Here is a 23122-nt window from a genome sequence, read left to right as displayed (position 1 = left end):
CAGAATTAGGGAGCTATAAATGGCTTCCTGATAGTGTCCCCCAGCCTGCCTTCTCCCAGTAAAACTGCGCAGGAGAGTGTCTGGCTGATAGCATTCACAAAAGCAACAGATTTGGCCTTGAAACACTTCTTGCTGCTCATTGCAGGAACTCAGATGGCTTAGAATGAGAATGACCTAATGTACTTCAGCAACTGCACTGAAACTAGGAGTTCAGTCTCATGTATCCACATTAAGTGGAAAGACAAACAATTTGAGTTATGTTAACAATGCCTCTGTAATGGAAAATGTTGATACTTATGCTGATGGGAATTTCCTCTAATTGATCTTCTGTATTTAAGAAACTGTTATTGGAAACTGATATTTCACACCTTCATACCATGATGATTGTTACTTATTAAGTGCTTTTATATCATGATGTCTGGGAGTAAAGGGTCCCCAAATACATGCTAATGTTAATCCATCTTGTCAAGTAAGTTCTTTCATGATGTGGTGTGACTGGAAAATGATCAGTTGTGAGCTTTGCTTTATCATTTAATTCAAGACAAATGAAAAAAGTAGTTTCAGTATTTCTTTTTACTAGTTTTAATATTTTATTCAGAAATTCTGAGGTTTTTTGGGGAGAGGAGGATGTTGTTTTTTGAGGGAGGCTTGCTTGGCAGGTGGTCATTGGCTATTTTTGTTGAAAACTGAGTGTCAAGACAGGAGTCAAGTTGCAGTAAAATAGCTCGTGGTACAAGGTAAACTGTATGTTTCCATGGAATATATCCTGCGATGAAAGCTTCTTTCTTAAGTAGACACTCTCTCTAAATAATGCATTCTTTCCAGACACCGTTGCTATTTTGTTCTTTGACAGGTAATTACAAACTTGCTCCTCAAAAAGAAAAAAAAAGAAAAAAAAAAAGAAAAAAGAAAGCCATACACCTACAGAAAAGCTTTTAAATGTAGGTCCTACTTAATCTGGTTTAATCTTTGTTTATATAAATTCATGTGTGTTTTGAGAGCTCGTTTTTCAACTTTGAAGCACCCTTCTGTATTTATTTCTCAGAAACTTTTTGTAGCTCTCATACTATGAGAAAAAACAATGCTGGCAGTGAGTTTGTGTATATAAGCTAAAGACTTTTGAAATGCATGCTTTTTTGCCAACTGCAGTTACTCGTTTTAACTGACAAGCTAGTACCAGCCTTGTAGAACAGTGCCTTAAAAAAGCGAGGATTGCAGATGATCGCAGAATCACAGAATGGTAGGGGTTGGAAGGGACCTCTGGAGATCATCTTGTCCAACCCCCTGCTTGAGCAGGGACACCTAGAGCAGGGGGCACAGGACTGCATCCAGAAGTGATATTTGTGAATTGATTGCCTGAGTTTGCATATAATGCTTTATCTCAAAATAAGCAGTTACAGAACGATGTAATTTTTTTGTAGCATCCTCATTGCATGAAAAAGCCACGAAACAGATAAACTAAAGAGAGAAAGGAAGGGAGGATTTATGGAGAGGATGTGACTCAGGGATGCAGGATCCTTCCAGATTGATAGAGCAGTGCCCAAAAAAGAATGACATCCAGCTGCTCTAAATTGACAGATGGAGAAGAGGCCTGGGATGAAGAAAAAGAGTGAGTGGGGGAATAAATGTGGTCAGAAGTGTAGGGTGGAGTTGGTCCTTTTTGCATTTCACAAAAGGAGAGAGGTAGTTGGATTTGGGAACAAGAACCTAGTCAAGGCAAATGAGGCTTGCTTCCCAGAGTGAGAGCATTGTTTGGTGGCCGTGAATGTTGGGATTTTTTGTTTTGTTTTGTAGTGTTGGGATGGTTTTTTGGTTTTTATTGGGGGAGGGGTGGTTGGGTTTTTTTTTGTTTTGGGTTTTTTTTTTGTATTTTCAGTGAAAACAAAGTTAAAATCCTTTTCTGGTGATCTGAAATGGTTTTCTGCAGGCAATTAGGTATAACCCTGTCACCCCAAATCAAAATATTTTGTTAAGCTTTAAAATACATTGTTTTTTCCTTCTTTATTTTTAAAGATGAGTTTGAAAATGGAAACATAATTTAGAAGAAATCACTTTGGAATTTGTTTATATGATGTGTCTTAGGTTTTGGGGGATTATTTTCAGCCAAACTATTGCTGATTTCAACCTGAATTTGTAAATTATTTTCAGGTGGGTTCAAAACTAGCATATTATTTGCTGAAAGTACTACCCAGCTGTACAAATCATGAAATGTCTTGGGGACTTTTTCAGAAGGAAAAGCTGTGTGCAATACATAATTGCTTTCAAATCCTGTAGATATCATCTAATCCAAGTGGCCTTGGATCCAACCTGAAGTGCTCAGCCCCTAACTGCGTGCCAAATACCTGTGTCGTTTGGGAGTTCAGATTGTTGGTTCACAGTCAAGAAAAGAATGCCATCTTGCACTGTGTCAAAGACCATTCATGAAAATAATTTTTTTGCTGTTTCCTGTTTCCAAAACTATTTTTGATTGTTCTAAGTGCTGGTCATACATCCTTTGTAAAATGAGGCTCTTTAAAATGGAGGCATTCAAAATATCTGGTTACTGGTGAAAAATGTAGTCTTAATTTAATTGGCTTGATCACAGTGAGAAAACAGAAATAAGCAAGTAGTTTGCTTAAAGTCTTAAAAAAAGGGGGCTCCTGACTAAAGAAATATATGCATATTTTAGCAATAAACTGCATACCCCTGACTGAGTGCTAGAAGCCTCCCTCTCTTTTTCTAATAATTGTCCCTTGGCACATTCATCTCTATGTGTTGCTTAGAGGCCTGTCTGGTAATCTTTAGCTAGTTTTAAATCACAGGTTTCTCCATATGCAGGCCAAATGTTACAGAAGATACTGAAAGTTCATGCATGCGTGTGCACACACTCTCAAAGGCTTTAAAACATCCACAGCTATCTTTAAAGGGCATATGCTAACAGAAAAAGTTAATAGGCTGTGGTACAGGAAGGAGTTTCAGAGCAAAAACAAGTTGTCAGATATTCATAAAATGCTTTTAAGAGTACAAAATTTTGATCTGTGTATTGGTTTCAGGTACCCAGAAACTAGGGGGTTTGTTTGGCTCAAATTACAGGTCTTTATCTAATAATGATTAAAATATTGCGGGATGGTTTAGTTCTCACTTGAATGCCCTTCCTAGTTACAGGAGGCTATTACGTGCTTTTACTGTTCTATGCTGCAGAAGTACTTTCTAATCTAATATAATCTTTTTGCTGTACTTACTACCCTGAGTGTACATTGCAGGTTTCATAAATAAAACAAAGACAATTTTGTTGTTCGAGAAGCTGAGGCACAAAGTGGCTACAGGGGCTTTCAGGAGGTCATAGAAAGACTGTACAAATTTAGGAGAGAACTCTGATTTCTCTATGCCGCACTCCTCCATCAAGACCACCTTGTCATTCACAGGCAAAATTGTGCCACCTGGGAACTGGTGTTTGTCACTAAGACCACCTTCCTGTAGGAAGGACAGGAGGGTATTTGTGATAGGTGCCGGACTAGGTGGAGTTGTCAGTGGTGTAGCATCATACTTGTGTTGAAATTTGGACCTAATTCCCATAATCTGAGGAAGAAGAGTCTGGTATGAGTGAATATCTGACAGTGCTACTGCACATGATTAGTACTTGTCTTTCCCAAGTTCCCCACTGAACATATTTGCTGTGCTATTTTACTCGTGTGGATTGACATTTTATGGAAAAGAGTAAAATTGGGTGGCCGTTGTGTCACTCGTACACACATGCACAATTGGTGCACTCACATGCATACTCATGTATACTCTTAACAAATCCTGAGATTTGCTTCCAGTTCAAATTTGACTATGAATAATACAGAACCTGTTCTGCCACTTCTCCTCTGATGAAATAATTTATCAAAGATGTAGGCTTTTACCTGAACATAAAGTTTGGACTTCTTTTGAAACAACCTTCAGGTAAAAATAACCAGTTCTTGTAGACGATAATAAGTTTTGTTTCTTCACACACTCACTCACTAGTTAGCAGCATTAAAAAATTAAATTGTATTTACCTCAAGTATTTAAACAAATCTACATCTCTTCAGTGACTATGACAAGAACTGTGTTATGGATAAGTTTCTTCTAAACTTAACCTTATCTTAGACTTCAAACAATTTCTGTCTAGCAAATCTGACTGTGCAGGAGGGCTGTGTTAACATTTTGCAATATTGTTGTCCAGCACTACTCAGGTAGTGAAGAAAAAAAATATCCTCACCTTTTAAAACTATGCTTACGGTAGATTTTCCAACTGAAATGAAAGGGGATACTTTTGTCAGTTCATGTCATGGTTATTCAGCTGTTTGGTACATCATGCTCTTCTGTGTTCTCTGTAACACTCATTCAGTGTGGAGATAGTGGGGAATACGCAGCTGCTGTCCACGTCCCAAGAATGAAAGATATCAGATAAAAGGTTCAGCAACACCCTCTTGTTCAAAGGGAATGCAAGAGCAAATTTTGGAAACAGGGTGATATCACATCCTTGGAATAAGTTGTTATTTTATTATGACTTTTTTATTATATTACATGGCCTCAGTATACAGAAATAAAGTATGCTTGAGTATTTTGTAGTTTAGATGTGTAAAACTGTGATAGCCAAGGGTAACTGGGGGCAAACTGACCTTCTGTTTCAGGAAAAGATTTGGCAAGGAAAGATTTATCATCATCTTCATGCTCAAGAGAAAGCAATGTATTGTATATTCAGTGATGTGTTATATACATTGCGCACTGTGGAACGCACAAAGACGTTATATTTTAAACTGATTTCACGTGTCCTTCAGTGTAGAGAGGCAATGTGTTGGTGGATGTTCATGGGATATTCATTAATATACTTAGTCATCAGGAGTTATGTCATGATGATCTTTTATAGAATACATAAAACAGCATGTTTAGTAAAAGAAAATCTTGGATGACTAAAAGATTATAACTAGCAGAGAGAGTAATGACAGATCACCATAGGAAGTTCTTACTGATGGAAGTAGGCACAAAGAGCAGCATTGGCATTGACATAGATTGTCATAAGATGTATTGAGAACACAATTTTTTCCACACCATTGCCTATCCCTGGCTGCTAGCAAAGATTTTGGTCATATTCCAATGTTTTTTTCATAGTTAAAGGTCTCACAGTAGCAATAATTTTTAAGTCTTCTGTGTATTAAACTGAAAAAAACCCACATAAAAATAATCTATCTTTCAATTCCAATAAAGTGGAAAAAACAGAAATGTAGTTCTTGCCTCCACAGAGGCTGTTGGCATTTTCCAGTAGTTAGAAAAATGGCCAGTGTGAACAGACCAATTTGTATTTAAAATACAGATTTACAGTGTCAGATGGTATCTCCTTCTGAGCAATCTTGTCAACACATAAGGAAACAGCATATTCTGCCTGAAGTAATATGTGGATTGTAAATCATAAATCATACTTTACCTCAAAAAAACCCCACCCCTTTCTCTGTATTTAACTTATGCAAATCTAATTTTTTAAGTCATTACATTGTCAAGTACTTTCCAGAATATTAAACCTATAAAGCCCTAGGAATCCTAGAGTGAGAAGGGTTTTCGTTAGAGGCCAAATATTCTGAGTACATTGTATGTGTTTGCATGTGTGTATGTATATACATGTATGTATCTGTATATATAAAAATATGAGAAAGAAAAAGATTCCACATTTTAATTAGACTGTTGGATCTGAGCACAAAATATTAGCCAACACAGTGCAACAATAGAGCAGGGCATAAGAGCTTAGCCTAACAGAAAAAACAAGAGTTTTCTTTGAATCTGGGGGGGGGTTTGATCTATTTTTTTTTTCAGAGAACTATGTGACAGCTCTGTTCAGTTCCTCACCCAGTAGAAAACTCTTTTCATCTACCCAGAAATAAAAGGGAAAAGCCCTTAAAAACGAGCCTGTCCTTAAAGTAGCCCAACACAGATATTGGCATACTTTGAATTTTTGACATCAGCTTTCTCCTTTCTCCTCTTGAGAGGGAAATCAAGTAAAAAATCTTTACTGACTTGGCATAGGATTTGTTAAAATAATTAAGAACCTTCCTTTGCTCCCTGCGATCCTTAAATGATAACTTTGTTATGAAAAAAAGTCCTCATCATAAGGTCATCATGTAAACAGAATATTTTCTGTCTTGGCAACAGAAAGATGATTTTTAATATCAAAGCAAACAGGTTCTTTAAAAAATGTGCATCCAGTCCTCCACTGGCATTTTTTAGCTCTTTGAATGGCTCATTTCACCAAATGAAATGTGATTTATGTTTTTCATATGATAGAAACATTGACTCCTTTAACTGAATTAAACCCTAAATTTAGGGGATTTGGGTAGGAATAGATATTTGATAAGTGTTCTACATAGATAAGGCAGAAAAAGACCCCAAGGTCAGAATTTCAGAGCAGTGTTATTGAACAGTCTAATTATTTATGATATGATAGATGTGACAAAAAGTTTTTGAAAAAAGCTTCCATGAAAGGATCAGCATGAAGAACAGTAATGTTGAAATGTGATTTTTATATAGGATTTGTTTTATTCACATTTGGCAATGAGGAGGGGAAAAAATAAGTTATTTTTATTCCATGGTGCTGAGACCGAAATTCAAGTTTTCTTTAAAACTCATTGTAAATGGAGTATTTGGTGGAGGCCATGAACTACTTTAATACATATTCCATCATTCTGTGCTGCATTTTTTTCTTGTTTTTATTCACTTCAGCGTACTGAATGATTGAAAATCCAGCTACAGCTAGCATAGGCTTCATTGTTGGAGCCGAAGCCTTAGATGTGCACTGAATGGCAAGTGGTGTACCCAGAAAACCTAATGCTGTCTAAAGGGAGAGAAGGGCTGGGGTAGTTGGATGAATACTTAATTCCTTATATCTGTTTTATGTCTCTAGTCAGCCTGGAAACACAGATTTCCTAGTGAAAGAGTTATATGGTCTTTCCAAGAACTCTGCTCTCTTACAAAAGAAAAGATCGGCTTCTATGTACAGCAATGAAGGAAAAATAGGAAAGAAGGAAAAAGATATTGCGTAGGAATCTCAGCAGAAAAGCTAGCTTTAAAAAATAACATTCCTACTGGCACAACCTCTTGGCCTATAATAAAGATGAAATCCTCACATGACAGAACACTCCATTCCCCTGTGTCAGAAAAAGGATACTGTCTAGCAAAGACTTTTGGTTGCCCAAAGCAGTAATTACCAACACACTGGAATGAGACAAGAAATTGTTTCTTTCTGTTCTATAAATTGTGTGACAAGGACTTAGTCTCCTTCACTAAAATCTCACAACATGCCCATGGAACTGTAAGGAAAAAAAAAAACCAACTCCAAAACAAAAACTACCCTTCCCCAAAGAAACAAACCTTTAAAATTTTAGGATTAAATCTGCAGATTCTGTTAGTTTTCTTCCATCTGTCACGTATTGCATTCATAGCTTTCCATATGTAAACAATAGTCACTGTAATTCACCACTTAACAGTAATTGTTGCTTATGTCAGCAATCAAATTTTTTTCCAACGGGAGAAGGAAATTAATATTTTGCTTTGTGTTTTCAAGGATTAATGCATATGGTCACCATACTAAAGTGCAGTTCCAGTGTTTAATTTTTTGTTTAAATTGTTTCGTGAATAACTTTATACTTCTGCTTATTTGGGATAGCTATGGAAAAAGGAAACATTATATTTGATCCCTTGCTGTTGAGCGAAGGAAAGGCAAAAGCACCATAGCTTGGCATGGAAACCCATCTGGTTAATTCAGTGGAATAACTCCCTTTTGGCCATCTTTCTGATTATTGTATTATAACATATTCTGTTTCTTTTTCCAGTCTGGCCTCTTGTACATACAGAAAGATATAACTAAGAAACTGAAAAATTCCACTTAGGAAGATTTTGACACATTTGGACCAGTAACTTTAGGCCTACAGTTTAACATGGATTTTTCAAACAGAAATATAAAATTATACTTGATAATGCATGTGTCCTTATTCTTCACTGTCTTTCCTGATCACATTTTTTATTATACTTTTCCTTATTTTACCAAACTATTTCTATTAAGGCAGCACTCTTTTCATATGTGTTATGAATAATTTTAATGGAACAGGCTATGAGCATCTGCCCTTATTGTTGAGAGGAGCCACCCATTGGTTTACCAAAAATGTCTCTTGCATATAGGTTCTTTATGTTCAAATTTAAGCTTTGTTTTCATTTATTCAGTAGTTGACAATTACAGTGTCAGAATTGTACTGTAAACAAAAGGCATACGGCAATCGTTAACAGAAGCCATGGTTCCAACCAGGTGAAGTTATAAACAAGGCAACTTTGTGAATCTCAAACTAGCTGTCATGGTTTTTTTCCTGTTAGTGTTTCCCCAGCAATCGGTTATAGATGTAAATGAGCATGTGAATTATGTAAATGTAAATTATTATTAGAAAAATAATTTAAGATCTTTTAGAGTAGTTCCAACCATAAACAGACACAATCTTTTATGTTTGCTCTATGTTATAGGTCCCATTTTAATTGGAGCACTAAAGCTGGGCCCTTTGATTCTCAGTTTTGGCAATCAATCTAACCATTTTACCTTGATTTATACTTCAGGGATTGAAAACTGTGTTTTAAATAAGGCAGAAGGGGAGTCTGAATCTGGATCTTTTGGCCATACAACTTCTTTATCAACATTAAAAAAAATATGCTATCCAACAGCCCCCTCTCTGTGGCAACACAGAGAGGAACATTCATTTTCTTTTTTTTTAATTATAAAACTCAAATTTCAATCAGAAAGGGAGCACAATATAATTTTGGCAAAAGTGCAGAAAAGATTTTGCATTAATTCCAGTGCAGAATAAAAGAATTTAATGAAACCTTGAAACTTGCCATGAAATTGGGCTGTCGTCTTCACTGTTGTCGCTTCTGATCCTTCTAATCTGTTTTTCCCGCTGACTTCAGAGTAATATAGATAAAGCCTGAAGATCAATAGATCCATTTCATCCTCTTGACTTATATATCATTCTACAACATGAACAACATTTTGACTATTCTTGGCCTTCATCTTTGGTGGGGGTAGGCTTGCTCTCCCTTCAGAATTATATATATCTTAAAATAATGATGCCATTAAACCCTACAAACTCTGATTGTATCTCGTATAAATAACCTGAGTTTTGAATGAAAACCTTCCATTTTTAGATAAGTTCAGCCATGTTATTTTTCTGAGGCATGTGTATATATGCTGCCTTTTGCAAGACAATTCTGATCTAAGAAATGCTGGTAGCTGTCTGTGTTTTCCTAAATAACAGATATGAGATCAGAGTTGAGGCCTAGGCAGACTAGTGGCTCAGTGTGTGCGGGTTGTAAGAAATAAGACATTTTCACTTTGTGCAGACATTCATATATAAAGTCCTCCTACTTATATGAAGGGTTAATGAAGGTCAGGTTTCAGCAGAAAGAAAGAAGCCCTTCCATACAACACTAACAAGACTTTCTTTTGACACAAGTATGTTTGATCACCCAACATGCAACAAGTACAGTCCTTCAAATTAATGGTGTTCAGCCAAATGTAACATCACAAACACTGAAAGGTTTGAGTTACACATTCTTCCAGAAAGGATAAAACCAGTTTTTTTGGCTAACTTGTATAATTGAAAATTGTTAGTGTCTGTGTTTATGTGCCAACAAGTGCACTTGGGCGCCTCTTGTCTGATCAAGACTGTCGCCTTCTGTGTCCTTTGGGAAAAGAGAACCGCCAAACACCACAAAAGGTGACATCTGAGCAGACAAGGTGCTGAGCTGAGTCCATTAATCTCTTATTAATCACGCTGACATTTTAAAGAATGATTTTCTTGAGTGCAGGGAAAAAAAATCTCCCAATAGCTTACCAGGTACTGTGAGGACTGGAAACAGGATGGGTAGTCAGAGGCCAATGCTGGATTGAATTTTCTGTTACCAAGAGACAAAATAAACAAATATGTTTCATCCTGAGAATGTCCACCTGGGGAAGAGTTCTCAAGGGACAGTCACTCACTAGGCCTTTTGGCTTCCTTGGATTGGGATCAAGCTCCTGAGGGAATTCCAAATTTTGGGCAACCATCTGAAAGAAATTTCCCTATTGCTTATTGGTACATGGATTTTTTTTCTCCTTACTTAGCTTTTTGATGTCTGGACAGATTGGTTAACTGTTTGCTCTTGCATTTCCCTTCAGCCTTAAGTTGATCGACCTAAACATTTATTGCTTGAAGCATCTGTGGTAACCAGACATTGTTCCTGCTCGGTAGTATTTTCTTATTAAAGTTTCATTTACTTACGTTCAGACCTGCACAGAATCCATTCAGGTACACTTTCAGAAGTGATCACGTTAGGGTAATCCTGTGGGAGGAATGCAGTTTTCTGTTATCTGTGCTGTACTTGTGGCAGTTACATGTATTTGTTGGCCTCTTGTGTTTGGCAAAGAACAGGAGACTCTGCCCTCACTGTGCAGGCATCACATAAAATCTCTCTGCATATATATACACTATACATATGTATACTATACTATACTATACTTGAGATGTGGACACATTAGTTCTCTGTCATATATTTTTTTTCTTCAGCTTACTATTGAAAATTCTGTTTCTCCTCCTAGTCACGGCCACATCAAAATCTTCCTCTTTTTTACTTGTTGTCTGTCACTATACAGCGTGCTACAGTATGAAAATATTACTTTTTACCACTTACTACTCTGTTGCTTACAACTATGTGGACCCTAAGGCAGAAAGCTATGAAGTTAGGCATAGACACTGATATAATCATTGCAGACATCCCTGTAAATGTTTTAAGTGCTGTAACAGCTTTATAGTGTTTTTTAGAGACAACTGAAGAATTCTTTGATTTTTTTTTTCTATTCTTCTCTGAAACTCTTGAGCATTTACCTTTACTCCTAGCAACTGTAGCAGAGATCCATAGGTTGCTGATCAAGACAGTAAGTCAATTAAAAGCCCTTCCCTTCTCTTTCTTCCTTTGTAATTCCAAAGAACTACAAACAGACAAAGTCACATGTAAAATTACCTCTCTACTTGCCCAAATCCCTCAGGCACTCACGCAACTCTGCTATATTCTTGATGTCAGTATCATTATAGATATAATCTGTAAGGTATGGTCTCCAGTAATTTCCAGATCCCCATACGAGTTCATCCAGCCCTGACAGCATTGCAGCTCCTCCTGTCAGGTATTGTTCTCAGGAGGTGTTTCCAGATGTTATAAAATTGCAGTATATATGCTTTATTTGTAGAAGTTACCTTTATAAAAGAAATAATATTTAAATATTCTTTCTAGCAGAGCAAAAAAAGCTAAGTTTAAATCTTTGCTAAGTTCATCTGAAGCATTTTGGAGTGCTCTCTCAGAAGATACATGTACATAATGTTTATAAAAATTCAACCGCAACAACTCCTAATATTAATGTTTATGATATTTGTCCATTTTTCTTTCCAGGGTCATCTGAAAATAGAACACATTGCAAACAAAGCCAAAGTGATCTTCTTAACATTTCAGTGTTCAGGCAATATAAGGTCCGTACAGACTCTGTAATGTTAGGGGTTTTTTACCTCTACTGGCTTTAAATGGTGTTGTTGCTGCATTTCTGAATATCGTATATCATATTAACACTCCAAACACTTTCCACCATTTTAACTTTCATCAACAACTGTTCCAAATTGATCAGTTGAAGTTTATATTGTGTAGCTCAGATATTATGTATCTATTGCCCATATTCCTTAGTTTTTGTGGTTTATATTTGAAAAGGACAAACTGTTTCTCACTCTGATCCGTGTATCTTCATGGTCATCCAGTCCCCAAAAAATAGTTTAGAAACAAGTTTATAAAAGGAGACATTTCCTGCAAATAACTGGTGAAGGAGAGTCTGTTGCAAATCTAGGCACAATTAAGAGTTTCAAAAATCAAAGTGTAATCAAAAGTCACCTGAAAAATACGGTATTATCTTCCTTGGAAACAGCTGTGTGATCTTTTTCTAAGTTAGGGGTTAAATACAACTTAGAGAGATGTGTATAAACTAGTAGATCAAAACAAATGAAATTTTACAATGTACTAGTAAAATACTGTCCTACTATATTATTGAGAAAAATGCTGTCACTGCCTGTATTCTCTTTTATATAAATCATTGTCCTGTGTTCTTCCCCTTCATGGATACCTTGCACTAACAGATTAGTACCTGTGCTCTCTAAACAGAATAATATAGTGATACATATTCAGAATAGAATATGTATAACTGTGGTTTTATATGTATATACACATATATATGTAGCAGAAGTACATTCTTGTAAAGAAAGTGCTGAAGTGACCCAGGCCATCAAATGCCTTGAGCATAAAAGGAGAGATCTGAACTTTATTTGAAATTAAGTGGGGATCTAATGTAACAGCTGTGATTCTGAGGAGATATGCCATGGCCTACATCAGTTAGGATTTCTGAGTCTCTGAAATATCCATGTCTGGATATACTGACTTGCTGTTAGTTGAGCTGAGGAGTTAAGAGAGCCTTGACATTGTCAGTAGTTATGGGGTAGTCTTCTACCTGATCGAGGCTGACAGGACATTGCTGGTGATTCTGGTCAAAACAGAGATAATTTTAAAGTGAACTGTTCAGTACTCACTGACTAAACATTGAGGTGCATAGAAATGGTAAAGTGGCTACAGATTCCTGACTTTTTTTTTTTTTTACCTCTGTCTTTCTTCCAGTGCAGTCAGCTGTTGCTCACGCAGGAGCTGGTTGGTTGTAGCAGTGGTTATATGACCGATGTGGGGGGGACTGATGAAGTTGTGTACTGTCTACATATGGCTGGGACTTGATTCAGTACTGTTTCAGCTCGTTGCTCTGTGTAGCTATTGAAAATAAACTGAGGGACAATTGATACTTTTGAAACCCCACAAATACCATTGTTACTAAGAGTATTTGTTAGGTATGCAAAGGACTGCCAACAAAGTCCTTGATTTTGCTAGGTGCTGGATAAACTTTGTGAGCCAAGGAGTTCACAGTCCAAATAAAGCAGGGGTAGGGCAGGGTAGAGGTATCAGACAAGAGTGTGTGAACAACATGATATTTGGGAAAAATGTCATTTCCACAGTTCTTGGCTTCTCAATTGTCCACACAGTTTGAGGAGTCCAGTGGTGGAGGAACAGTTTCCTGTCACTACTTACAGGGCGTACCTCTCCAGGAAGGACTCAAATAATTTTAGAGTGCTACTCTCACTGCGGAGGTCCAAGATGATGAGAACGGATGTCTGTCCTTTGCCCATTGATGGGTGGAGAATATTCATCAGTCTCCTAGGTGGTGTCAGTTGTGTGTCCTGGCTTGATTCCACACTATGCTGTGTCTAAAAGGTTAATTCCCATTAGATGAGAATGTCCTTGGCCTTTGACTGGCTTCTCTGTGGACTAGCTCGTGGGAAATTTGATACTGGGCGGTAGTTGGCTAGAACCAATGTATCCAGGGTGGGTTTCCTTTCCATGGATAAACAGAGCATGTGTATCTCTGGGAATAGGAGTTTGGCATCTTCTGCCAGCACTCAGTTCACTCATGGCCATCAAAGGTGGTTCTTTTTATTACAGAGGTTCAATACACTACATAAGCAATCCCTTTGTATTTTGTAGCCTATCAGTGACTAATTTACATTTTCAGATGCAGTATTTCAGCGGACTTATCTAGTTGTCTGCTTATATGAGTTTGTACTGTTCACCTTCCTGTTAAGAAGCATGGGTTAAAGTATTATGCAACCTATTCCTGTGCTCTGTTTTGGTCCTGTAATATCTGATATGATGAATTTAAGTTCATGAATGCTGGTACTTCTGCTGTATCTCTTTCAGTGACAATGAAATCTTTTGTCTTCACACCCCCTCTTCTTACAACAGAATCTTTAGTTTTGTTTAGGAAGTACATTTGATAATACTTGTACCTGAAATACAGGAACTAATTGTTTTTTACAGCTGTTAGGGATGAGAAAGCCTGATCTCTGCTTCAGCCTGTATTCCTGACAACAGTACTTGGAGATTGGCCTTAGTGTACAGGATGCTTCTTAGTTTAGTTTTGTGCTTGATTCATATACATACTAATACCAACAGGTATAGAAGTTTGTCTCTGAGTTTCACTTAACCCTGATGGACAGAGAGTCCTTAATCTAACAGTCTAGCAGGTTTTCAGTAGTAGCTTTCTCTAATCAATTGAACAGTTGACAACTGGGATTTTCATTGTAATCACAGAAAGCTGCACTAAAGGGACCAGTACTGTACTCATATTGTAATCTTGCTTTCACATCTTGTATGTGTCAAAGCAAATTGATCTGATAAAAGTTGGTTTCTTATAGCTTCTTGTACTAGTGGTGCTTTACATCTGGTAACCCCCATCACGGCAGCTGATTACTATCTAGTACAAAGTTAACACGTCACTACTGCTACTGTGTTATACAACACTGTATAGGCGAGGGAATTTGCCATCTATCATCTGTATTTTATGACCACAGATGTTTTTATTTGATAGCACCATTAGTCATGATGACAAAATTTGTGATATTATTCTGCTGCTATTATTTTGCTATTGAATAACCCACTTAAGGATAAACATAAAAGCCATCTTATTTTTTTCCCAGCAGCATAGAATATTATTGTGTCACAGTATGAAAAAGTCATCACAGATTAAAATTGTACTTTAAAGGCTATCATCATATTTGAAAACTGAAAGGACCAAGAATAAGATTGGGATCCCATTCAAGTAATGTTTTGTCATTACACTGTGTCAGGGATCCTGAATCATTTCTCCAAAACGTTAGATCTGAGGTCAGTACCTGAGTTTTCTCGCATGTGCTTTATAATTGCCTTGAGTGGAAGTTTGCTTGAATAAGAAGTAAAGCTGGGAACAGAGCTCAGTAAACATTATCCACCTCAACACAATAGCAAATTTCTTATTGCTTTCTGTAAGGAAATGGGTTTGAATCTTCTAAAATACATGTTCTGGCATGTGCTGGTAGGACTCCTTTTCTTCTGCTTTCTCATATACATGCTTCAAGAATGGATTACTGTTGGAGCGAGAATTTCTGATTTACCAAGATATCGCTTCATGTGTCCCCCATCCTTCAAAAAGACACACGTTTTGAGGATTTATATTTTCACTGGCCTCAGCCTTAATGTTCATTATTGTAGCAATCCCTGTTTGGCATATACTTCACATGATTTTAATCTTCACAGTTGTGGGAGTTCCATTGTAAAAAAGATGCTATTAATGTCCTCCAACCATTGTTCAAACATTGCCACCTTAATAAAAAACAAAACAACTTTTAAATGTTCTCTTGGTGCAGGCAAAGCCGTTCTGCCTTTTGCTTTCATTTCAGCCTGTAGGCAAACATTAGTTTTAAAATTTGTCACATGGTCTGATCACTTTCCAGGAAAACAGGATTCAAGTCATTTTTAAAGTAGATTCATAATGGATTAAACAGTTGCCACAAAAAGAAGAAACATTTTATTCCTTTCTAATGTCAGAGGAGCTGATACGCTCTGTTTAGCAGTAAAACGTCCTAAATAGCTCAAGCATTCACTAACTTCACAAGCACTAAACCTAGACATAAAACAGGAAGGAGAATTTCGGTCCAAGATGTAATAATCTTATATTCTTCCAATTGCTGTGTTAATAAGCCATCTATGTTTATAAAGCAGGTCTCAGTAGGGGTATCAGAAGTACAACCCTCTAGAAATGCAGCATGTAATAGTATTAAGTAAACATGAAGGTGAAAACCTGACTTTGTTGAAGTCATTGGAGATCTTGCTGTTGACTTCCCAGGATCCAGAATTTTACACGGTTTTCAGAGTGTAACTTTATGAAGTTCCAGTTTCAAATTCAAGCAGGATTGACTCAATCGTTTGTAGGAAGGTCCATGAGTTTCTGTCAAGGATTTTTGATTAATATCTAGAAAAAGAAGTCTTGTCTGTTCTGAGAATAGCATTAAAGATTGTTATTTTACATGGTCTTGGTACACTTGGAGAATTTTCCCTTTCTAAAATGGCTGAACTTGGTTACTTTAGAACCATATGCTGTGTGTAGCATGTCTGTGTATGTATTTCTTTATAATTTCATCCTGCTAAGTTGTGTGATAAAAGTAAAGGAATTAGCACTCAAAATAAACCAAAAAATGCTTTAAAAAAGAAATAAAGAGATGGAAGTATGAGAATGATTCTCAATGTCTCAGTTGTAGGCTACTCTAGTTAAAAAGACTAAGAAAATGCTGAGGAACAGTTTTTTGGAAATTAGACCCCTTAATGACACCTCATTTTGGGTATCTCAACTCTCTAAGTCAAGTTTGAAAATGTAAGCTGTATACATGTTCTCCAACTACTTTTACTAAAACACTGAGCTAAATCAGTTTGCAAAGAATCACTCAAACATTGCAGTTAACTTACAGAAAATAATACTTTCTGCTCATGTCCAGCAGCATTCCCAGCCGTTTCATCAATTTTTAAATTTAATCATGTCATGGATTTGTACGTTAAAGGGCAAAAGAAAAAAAGACAGTTAATATTTCCCTCTAAGCCACACGTACTTAACCATTCTTCAAAATAAGTAACTTAGAGTCTGAAGACACAGTGCTTGAAAAGAAAGGCCCTGTTTACATGCAATATGATTTAGCAGCCAAATAAATGAGAAACTTTTTCAGCAGGAATTGCTTCCAAGTGGGAATGAAGCCCATCTCAAGGACAGCATACTTACCCTGGAACCTAGCATCTCTGCTGTGGTAGCTTACTCTCCCATTTTCCCATTATGGCCTGTTTTCCTGAAGTTCATTGATACCCACTGGTAATTAATCGGAGACCATCGCTTTTGCCAAATATTGGGTAGACACTCTGTACTCATTCACCTCAGCCTTGCATTGCAGCTACATTTTAGCTTAAACTTAGCAGCTCCTGTTCGCTGCTTGGTTAAGTGAGGGAACCCTTCTGTTTACTTTGTGTAGGTTCTCAACAGGAGAGAATTATTCTTACTCAGTGGAATGTGTGGAGATATGTACTCACATCAGCTGGGGTAGGAGTGATTCTATCAGTACCCCAGTGATAACCTAATGTTAGTTAACTCTGCTGTAGGTTGACTTCCAGAAAAAAGTCATTGGTGTAGACTGATTCTGAAGATATTATTACATTCCTTTGCGAGGTTACTGTGCTCTATGATTTAGGTGTTATATTTAGCCTGTAAAGAAAATATAGTATAAATAAATGATGTAGAGTTGGGCAATGATAACAGTTAACTGAAGCTGTAAATGCTTTGCAGTATTACAATGTGGTTAATGCTCATATTTTGCGATGCCGCATTACCCTTTAGGTATGCCCTACACTAACGTAAGCTGTTGTAATTCCTTTTCTTTAGGACAGGATATGAAAACAGAGTGGATGAATGACATTCATCCGTTCTAACCATTCTTGGATAGCCAGTATTAGAATTCTTGAAGTCTTGATGTGGTTTGATAAGTCAAGTAAAAAAGAAGGAAATGATGATAGTTATAGCTGATAGCCTGAACACTTGCGTGCCTGGCACGACTTTGGATTCCTATGCCTTCACAGTTTGACTTCATCCTCTCCTTTGTGAGGGAAAATGATTTCAGTTATGGATTTGCTCTTTCAAGTTTTTGTTTAGGGAGTTCACAATATAAAAGCTAATTCTTCTGTATGTTTTCAGTTTGCTGTAAGAATGAAAACATAGTGGTATTCTGGAGATTTGCAGTGTGCACAAATAAAAATCCATTTCCTAACTTTTTCTTGTACTAAATTAGAGCCTAATTTTTCTACATGCTTTAAGAATTGTTTCTGAAAACCTATTTTACAAGGACGCATAGTATCATCTCCCTGTTTAAAAGGTAAATCAAGAGCTTATTCACAGTGTTTTCCATGATCTGTTTCCCAGGCTTAGGTTTTCAAAGAGAGTTTCCTTTAAAAAATACTTTTCTGTCTTGCAGTTCAATTTCCTGTAGTACTGGTTATGTTGAGAATCACAAGCAAAGTATTCTCTGAAAGTTTGTGGATCGTGATATGCAACCTAAGCTGGGAGGGGTAGAGGAAAAGGAGGGAGGGCGAAGGTTCCTTCCGTTCTTAAAAGTAATTGTCCTGATGTGATGGAAATTGCAGTCACCTGCCTAGCAGTGGAAAATCTTTAGCTATAAGGAAATCTACAGCATCATCACTTCATTATAGTTGCTAGCAACCTCATGCTGGACAGCAGCTTTGATGAGACTGATAAAGGCAGGGTTATTGAAACAACAGAAGTGTTTGAGGAACCATAGTTATAAACTATACAGATCTTCTTGGTGAAGCTACTGCATAAAACTTTATGCTCTTGCACCTGGAGCAGATTTGGCACTTCGGAATGTGGAGCTGTAGGTTTTTGTTAGTCTAGGGTAAGTTCAGAGATAATGTCAGGTGGGATATTCCCGTGCTGTGTGAGTATAAATGAGATCAGATTTCAACCCCAGGTTTTATTAAACTTTATTCCTGATTTACCAAGAAAACTTGAATTAATCACTACTGGTCTTGTGGTTATTATGGCTGTATATCTAAAACAACTGAAGTCTTCATTACTCAGCCCATTTCAAACTGAACTATTAACTTCCCTCCATGTCAGTTGCCCATCTTTAAAATTACTTGCCTTCTAGTGCTGCAGTTCTACAGTCATTTTTTATAAGTGTTACAAGGCTCTCCTACGTTCTTTTCCCTAAAATTGTATACAATATGCTGCAAAAACAGCATCTTTGTTTTTTAAATGTAACAAGGAATTCTTCTTACCATGTAAACGTTCAAAACACAAGGCAAGCAAAGACGATAGGTGTTTCTTTTTACCTGTATCAGTGCATCTTTCTCCCTTCTTGTCCTAATTATTCCTTAGAAACATCTGGTAACATTCTAACTGACAAATTTCTATTTCTGTTTTATTAGCTGAACACCTGCATGCCAGCTGAGTATATACAGACATTCCTGAATATCAGGAGTGCTATTGCCAGCCTGACTTGTAACAAACTGTAGTGTGATATCACAGTAAGATTATCCTTACTCTCCCATGTTAAAATGTACAGATTAAAAAGCTCATAAATCCTAGTACTTAGGGTACTAGCTTATTAAAGTACTAGTGTATTAAATCCCTGGTACTTCAGTGCACTACAAGTAAAACACAGTATTAAATATACAGATAAATATACAGTGTTCCTGCTTATCATCTTTATTCTTTCACTTTGTGAAAAGCTATTCTGGCTGCTTTTCTGGATGATTAGTTAGCCCAGGATAAGCTGAACTCAAAGATGTTTTTTTAAAATCTCCAAGTGAGATTTTAAAATTTAAGTTTTCTATACAAATAGAAAACTTAGTTTAAAAATATGTCAGGCCAGTGGGTTAAGTTTTAATCTTGTGGAAGTCTTTGACACTTTCTGGTCAGCCTCTGTGATGCCACCACGTGAACTAAAATCTACAAAAAGTATAAGTCAAATAACACTTTTATCAAGCTAGGAACCTTCTTTTAAATAATAGATGTAAAATCTGAAAGAATGTTATACTAAAATATTCATAAACCAATGAAAAGATCTAATAATTAAAATAAAATCCCCCAAAAAGGCCAATACAATAAAAAAAGGCCTTGCATGCTTGCGAGCTTGTCTGGTTTTTTCTAGCTATGTCAGTTTCAGAATAAAAGGTATTGGCTGTCTTTCCAAATCCTGCTGCGTGTAATAATTACTGTTCCATGCTTCATTGTTATTCTAAGAGCATGTTATAGTCTGAGGCAGAGTTTCTGCTGTTGCATCTCACTAGGATAATAGTGAGGCTCTTTTGTTCCAGTCCCTTAGTTTGTCACATGGGGTCGATAGCATTCCCAGTTGAGCTTCACCTGGCTGACTGTTCCATGTGTGTGCTGAGTGGAGATTTTTTTACCATGCCACTGTCCTGCTATTTGACAGGAATTGTCTAAGCTGTCGCCTCTTCACTGCTTTCTGCTAGCTCTACCTTACATACCCTCTTTCTGCAGCTCTCGGCTCCAGCTGCCTCTCTTCAAGGCTCACAGCCCATTCCCACAGTCCTCTGACTATTTTCCTTTCTAATCACCTGTGCATTTCCCAGCTGGGCCATTTAAATCAGTTCTGGCAGTCACCTCTTGGCTGTGTTTGCTGGTTCTGGTCTGAATTCTGGTTGTGGGTTTTTTTCCCCCTCCCTTGATATCATCTGAAGTCTCCCATCTAGAGGCTCTCTAGAGCTGTATTTGTCTTTTGTTTTTTCATAATTTGCCTTATTTGTCTTTTCTTTGCCTTACTTTCTCCTGCATTATTTCTCATCTTGGGTTGTGTGAATAGGGATGTTACACAGGAGAAGCAAAGCTCATTGAGCAGATGCAGCGTAAGTGAGAAGGGAGATGGTCAATTCATGGGTCGTGACGGTGGGTTTTGGTCAAGTCATGGGTAATGACAGTAGGTTTTGAAAGGGAAAATGTAGATTGAATACCAAGAGAAGAGCTGTTGAATATCACCCATTACCCTGTGAACGAAGTCATAGGAGACTGAAATGAAACTGGGAAAACTTTAGCATGAACAGCTCTGTAAGAAACAGACGGGCCTAAATAAGTGAATGGCCTTGATGGCTGACCAGATTTCTAACGCTTCTCATTCTTGTGATTCCAGGAGAGAGCGATGAAGGGGAAGGTGATAAGCCAGAAGGGCTGTTTTGTACAGGGAATGAACGATAGAAAATGCAGCACACTCAGCTGCTCGGAATAACCAGAAACTCATATTGGAAAAATCTTATACAGCAGAGGGTTAAATTTGAGCCTATAATTCTTAGAAAACATGTTAGAATTCATATGAAAAAGCTTTAAGGACTTCATTTTAATTGACCTTGGATATACAGCAGGTCACAGCCTTCTGGGGAATTAGAACGAGAATGTTCATCAGGGAACAATACAAGTTTAGAAGGTCAAGAGCCGATTCCTAATCATAAGTGCAAATGTTCTCATGTGTGTTTAATATGAACTGGGAAATACTTTGCAACACATAGGTCTGGAAGAAATTGGAGAGGAGGCCTTAATATATAATTTTTATATTAAATATGATATTTTGAATACATTGTTTAATGCATTTTAAAATAATGAGAAAAAGTATGATAAAGGGCCAGACATAGCCATAACTGCATGCTTTTTGTAATAATGAGATCAATAAGCAGCTGAAGCAATGACCTTCCCGACGTGTTGTTGAAAATTTAATTGTGAAGACATGGGTTCTAACTAACTTGTTTTACCAAAACAGGAAGGGGGGTGGGGTGGGTGCAAAGAGTTTCCCACGTTAAATTTAGGAACAGTCAAAATGAAACAAATGCTAAAATTATCCAATTTACTCTAGGCTTTGAGAGGAAGAATAGGCAAGTAATTGTCAATTATGGAGTGGGATTGGAATGCAGGTTGTAGAGGGATAATTAATTGAGAGATATTTCATTTTGATTAGCGTGGCTTGAAAAAGTGCCATCTGAAGTGGTTTCAGGACTGCAGGGCGGTCTGCTGCAAATGGGCAAGGGACTGGCATGCAGCACTAATGAAGTTACAAAGTAGATTAGAATCTATCACGTTACTGAAAATAAAATAAAGGATTAAGGAAAAAGAAAGGATAGTCTTATGATCAACAGTTAGGTCCGGGAAACCTGGGGTTGTTCTCAGTTTGTGCCATACAGTTCCTGTGTGGCCTCTGGCATGGAGTGGAGGGCTGGATTGCAATACACTCCAGGGGCATTCTTGCAGGGTATAAAGCAGCTCCCCTACCAGGATGTTTGTATTAGTGTTCCCTTCTCACTGTTCTAGGTTGGGCATCAGAAGAAAGGGGAAGAGAAGGGGATTAGTGGGTTTGCGGCTGGTACTATCCTTCTTTCAAGGTCAGTAGGTGGAGTTGAGCGGGGAAGAGGTCCGCTCATCTTTGCTGTGTGTTTCCACCCTGCATGCTGACCCACCACCCCAGTTAAAGGGCTGCCGGGAAGCAGCTGTGATTGAGCTAGTGCCATAGCTCTTCCCAGGGTTTCCATAAAGCAGCACACATGGCAGCTCATTCTTCTCTTTCATATCCCTCCATTTCACTGTCTCTTCATAACCACATAGAAATATTTGGAAAAGGCAACGCTTACATTATCTGTTTATCTAATGCAAAGAATATTGACATCTTTGGACAAGACAGACAAAGTACAGTTATTAGTTTGCTTATGGTAAACAGTTATTAATTTAGCTCAGGGAGTGATTTTCATGTTGTTTTCATTTTGGTTAATCTGTGAATTTTGGAACTGAGACTTTGAGGAGGGGATATACCCTCCTCCCCCTGCGTTCCCTCAGTGGAGATTTTAGGGCTTCTTAGAGCAGGGGTCCAAAATGGAAAATGTGGTTGCTGTGAAGAGGCATCTTTAGTGCGGTATGTGAAAGCAGGCTGCCTACCTTCCTGCACGAACCATTTCACCGCAAACAGATTCCTGTTCTGACACACAGCTTTCAGCAAAATCAGCCAACAACTGTTAGCCAGACACGAGTGTCTTTGGCATTCAACAAATTACTTGCACATCAGACAGTGTTGATTACTACCGGAAAACAGTATAAATATCACATTTTATATTACACTTGTAAAATTGATTCTTTCCCCCTTTGCTGAGTTAGTATGCCAGAAACTTTGTTAATTGTGTGATGAGATCAGGAGATAATTCTGGTTGCAAAATTACAAACAAACAAAAGAAGAATGCATGTTTAATTATAACATTCTTCAGCTGATTCAATTTTCTTTATCACCTGTTTGCATTGTTGCAACCCCTTTGTCCAAATAGAGTTTTAATTTCTGCTGTATTCTGGCTTCTGTACTGATTAAATATGAATCAAGTTTAGCACTGTACATTTTTCTCTATTTTACCTTATTATAAGCTTTCCTTACATTTGTACAGACCGTCATAGATTTGTTAATCAAATGACATAAAATATTTCAGTGTTTTCATGTGAATAGTACTTACAAGGAGAGTCCTTTAAAAAGTTCAAATGAATAGTTGATTTGCCAGATGATGGTATTTTTCAACCTGAACTGCTCAGTAATTCTTTAAATAGATTCATCTGAAAAAGAAAAATGAAGCA

General features: G+C 37.2%; 1 protein-coding gene across 3 annotated transcripts in view; it reads left to right on the top strand.

The window, feature by feature from the left end:
* SUGCT (succinyl-CoA:glutarate-CoA transferase) overlaps nucleotides 1-23122 on the top strand; it is a 332529-nt gene that overhangs the window by 231901 nt on the left and 77506 nt on the right. Inside the window, exon 13 of one of the 3 annotated variants that reach the window (XM_064443855.1) lies at nucleotides 11455-11531. The exons of the other annotated variants lie outside the window; for them this stretch is intronic. Within the exon in view, the coding sequence (XP_064299925.1) occupies nucleotides 11455-11531 (77 nt within the window). The remainder of the gene's footprint in view (nucleotides 1-11454; nucleotides 11532-23122) is intronic. 3 annotated transcript variants of the gene reach the window in all.

Source organism: Phalacrocorax carbo, chromosome 2, assembly GCF_963921805.1.
Source record: "Phalacrocorax carbo chromosome 2, bPhaCar2.1, whole genome shotgun sequence".
NCBI lineage: Eukaryota > Metazoa > Chordata > Aves > Suliformes > Phalacrocoracidae > Phalacrocorax > Phalacrocorax carbo.
The sequence above is the reverse complement of the archived record's forward strand: the minus strand, read 5'-3'. Positions and strand labels throughout refer to the sequence as shown.